The sequence below is a fragment of the Erythrolamprus reginae genome, chromosome 6, assembly GCF_031021105.1.
Source record: "Erythrolamprus reginae isolate rEryReg1 chromosome 6, rEryReg1.hap1, whole genome shotgun sequence".
NCBI lineage: Eukaryota > Metazoa > Chordata > Lepidosauria > Squamata > Dipsadidae > Erythrolamprus > Erythrolamprus reginae.
In genome coordinates this window covers 15192274-15195746 of record NC_091955.1, presented here as the reverse complement: position 1 = coordinate 15195746, position 3473 = coordinate 15192274, and the positions used below count along the sequence as shown (strand labels likewise).

General features: G+C 54.6%; 1 protein-coding gene across 1 annotated transcript; it reads right to left on the bottom strand.

The window, feature by feature from the left end:
* Positions 1–1292: 1292 nt before the first annotated feature.
* On the bottom strand, positions 1293–3017 carry LOC139168939 (lamina-associated polypeptide 2, isoforms alpha/zeta-like). Its single transcript, XM_070754720.1, has one exon. The coding sequence runs from the start codon at positions 3015–3017 to the stop codon at positions 1293–1295; it is 1725 nt and encodes a 574-aa protein (XP_070610821.1).
* Positions 3018–3473: the final 456 nt, after the last annotated feature.

Sequence of the window (3473 nt, the reverse complement as noted above, 5' to 3'; positions counted from 1 at the left end):
CAGTTTTAAAAAACGAATGCAAGTAAGAACGAAAATTTATTTAATAACCAACCATAACCATCAACTGAATGTAACATTGACCATGGTTCAATGGGAGGGTTTGGACTCTCCTTCCAGGACCTGGAGAAGACCGTTCAGGTGAGTACAACGGTCCTTCTCCCATGTCTCTGGAAGGAGAGTCCAGCATGGGATATACCCAAGTTCCAAGTTCTAGGGAGGGATATCATTGATGTATCGCCCGGGACTGCCACCATTTCAGGGAGTCTCGCAGAGGTCTGCCTATCGCAATCAACCTGTGTGTATGGCTCACACGCCGCCTCTGGTACGGGAGCAAGGTCCATTGTAGCGTGCGAAAATGATACCGTGCCCAGGGAACAATGTCCACGCATGACACTAGTGTCCCCAGCACCTTGGATAAAAGGGCCAGCGTTACCATACGCTGATGCTGCAACTTGTTCACTAGGACCTGAACATTGCGCCGTCGTTCTAACGACAGGTAAACTTCCATGGTGATGGTGTCTATCACCGCGCCGAGATGAGTAATATTGGTGGTGGGTGAAAGGTGACTCTTTCCCACGTTTATCGTAAAGCCATGTTCTTGCAGCAGTGCTAGCGTGGCTCCTAGATCTCGTCATGCGGTCACTAGATCCCTGGACAGTAAGAGGATATCGTCCAAGTAAGCGATCAACCTTATTGATCGGGACCGGAAGGAGGCAATCAGCGAGTCCAGGAGCTTGGTAAAGGTACGCGGTGCGGAACTTAGGCCAAAGGGCATCGCCCGGTACTGGTAATGTTGCCCCTGGACATAAAACCGGAGGTATTTTCGGTGTCCCGGATGGATGGGGACGTGCAAATACGCCTCCTTCAGGTCGATGGATGACATGAGATCTCGGGTTCTGATTGACGCGAGAATGGTGCGAAGGGAGGCCATTTTGAACCTGCGGTACAACACGTATCTGTTTAGGTGCTTCAGGTTCAAAATTAGCCTGCAACCTCCCGATGTCTTGGGTACTATGAAGACCCTGGAGTAGAACCCCACGCCCTCCATGTGGGCTGGCACCCTCTCGATGGCGTGGATCTCCAGAAGATGGACGATCTCTCGTTCCAGTAATGCTCATTTGGTAGCCTCGGTGGGCACTGGACAGGGCACAAAATGGGTCGGTGGGAGGGACAAGAATTCGAGGTGGAGCCCTCGGGTCACAGTGTCCAAGACCCAAGCGTCGGAGGTTATGGTCGTCCAGGCGGTACAAAACCTTTGGAGTTTTCCCCCCAAAGGGACCTGCCCTGTGGAGTCACTTGGCTCCACGAAAACCTCGCTGGTTGGAACCTCGAAAGGGCCGTTTTGACTGCTGATATCCTCTGCCTCGGCCCTGGAAGTAAGTCCTATCGTTCCGGTACGAGTAGGACTGCCCATATTGACCTTGGGAATAAGGTCTGGAAGCCTGAGTATTCCCGGAAGCTGCGTCCCATCGAAATGGCTGCCGGCGTCGGTACGGGGTGCTATTTCGATCCTGGCGTCTAGAGGATCTGGTGAGGACCTTCCTCTTGTCCTTATCCTCCACCAGGACGGCCTCCAATACCTCCCCGAACAACTTCGTGCCTTCGAAAGGGGCAGATGACAGGCGCCACTTCGACTTGGCATCCGCTTGCCAATGCCGGAGCCAAAGCAGGCGTCGAGAAGAAATCGTAGAGGCCATGCCCCTTGCGGCAAACTTTGCCGCGTGCAAAGTAGCATCCGCCGAGAACTCGGCCGCCGCCAGGAGCTTGTTGAGGTCTTGTTTAAGACGAGGATCTTCAGGTCCCATCCGAGCCTGAACCTCCTGGATCCACATGATGGATGCCCTGTTAAAGATGGATGCTGTTGACGCAGCCTGTAGGGCCCATGCTGCCATCTGATTGGCCTTCTTCAGTAGGGTCTCGGCCCGTCTCTCATCCGGCTTGAGGCTATCCGCAGTCTCGGAGGGAAAGGCGGCATTGGACACCAGCGTGGCTACCGGTTTGTCCACTGGCAGAAACTGCAACAGACTCTCCAGCTCGTTGTCGAATGTGTAGAAACGACGCTCTATATTGGAGGGGCCTTGTGCCGCTGCTGGGTGCTGCCAGGTGCGCTTGATGTTCTCCAAGAATATCTCCATTGCAGGAACAGTATCGGACTCCCTGGGCTGTTCCTTACACAGAGAAGCAGAAGTTCTAAGTCCATCCCCTGTATCCGGGGGTGCCACTGCACCTGGCACATCCAAGGTCTGCTTTACCTTATGCAAGAGTAGCCTATATAGTGCTGGCTTAAAGAGCCCCGCGGGGGCTGGCAGTTCTGGAAAGGCATACTCCTCATCAGACAGTTCATTGTTCCCATGATCACTGTCTTCCTCCAGCAGCCCAGTGTCTCCAGCAAGCGAATCCAGCCCAGGTGGGGGCGGTGGTGCTGACCAAAGGTCCCTGGGATGGTATGACTGTGGTATTGGAGGTGTCACATGTTGGGCCCCAACCGCCATTCCCTGCGCATAAACATTGGCAATCATGTCCTGCAGGTATGGCGGGAAAGCCTGCCAGACATCAGTTTGGGATCTAAGCCCTGCAGCTGTTGGCGTGAACGTTGCTATTGGAGCACAAGCCTGTGCCCCTGCAGAAACCCCATATACATGATGGCTGGCTGAAGCAGGCCTATCCGGCCTAGCGAGAGGTGAAGGTGGAGGAGGGCCTGGCAAGGCCTGGCGGTCAGGAGACCAATCCCTTTCACTGGCAGAGCCCATAACCCCCAAGGGCAATCCAGGAGATGCTGTCCTGGAAGGGGGAAGAGGCTGGAATGGGGGTATGGCCAGAATCCCTGAAGCAGGAGAAGCTAAGGCCACCTCCAGCCTTTGTTCTAAGGCCTTGATCTTCCTTTCAGCCTCTTTAATTGAAGCTGAAGACTGAGAAGACTTCGCTTTAGTCTTGCCAGACACCTTTTCTTTATTCTTTGCAGACACAGAAGTGGGGTGAGGCTGCTCCTCCCCACGAGTGCTCGATTGATCAGCCATTCTTTGGTTCAATGCAAAAAGGGGGCAGCGTTTACTCACAGTCTATTTTTAACAGTCAAACAGCACCGAATTGGTAACTGAAGCAGCTCTCCTCACACTCGAGGCTGTGGGCTGCCTTACAGTTTTTTTAACCGGGCGAGGGCAATGACGTCACGTCACGTGACCAGCCCGGCGCCAATCAGGGGAGTTACCAGGCAGAACTATGCCACAACGGCTCCTGGCGCGCCGCCAAGCCTGCAATCAACAACGCCGGCCTTTCGCGCTCTTTTGCAAGCGAAAATGGCGGGCGCGACTTCCCCCGCTCGGCTCCAGCCGTTTTTATAGCCGGTGAAGTGGGAACGGTAAGGGAGCTCTTCCCTGTGGCGTCGTTGCTTGCAACGTTCCCTGGCTCGCCTATTCTGGGTGCCTGCAAGGGCGCTCTGGGGATCAGCAGGGAGGCGGCCCGATTCAATCATT

Coding starts and splice junctions, on each gene's coding strand:
- LOC139168939 (XM_070754720.1), bottom strand. CDS start 3,017: ATGGCTGATCAATCGAGCACTCGTGGGGAGGAGCAGCCTCACCCCACT.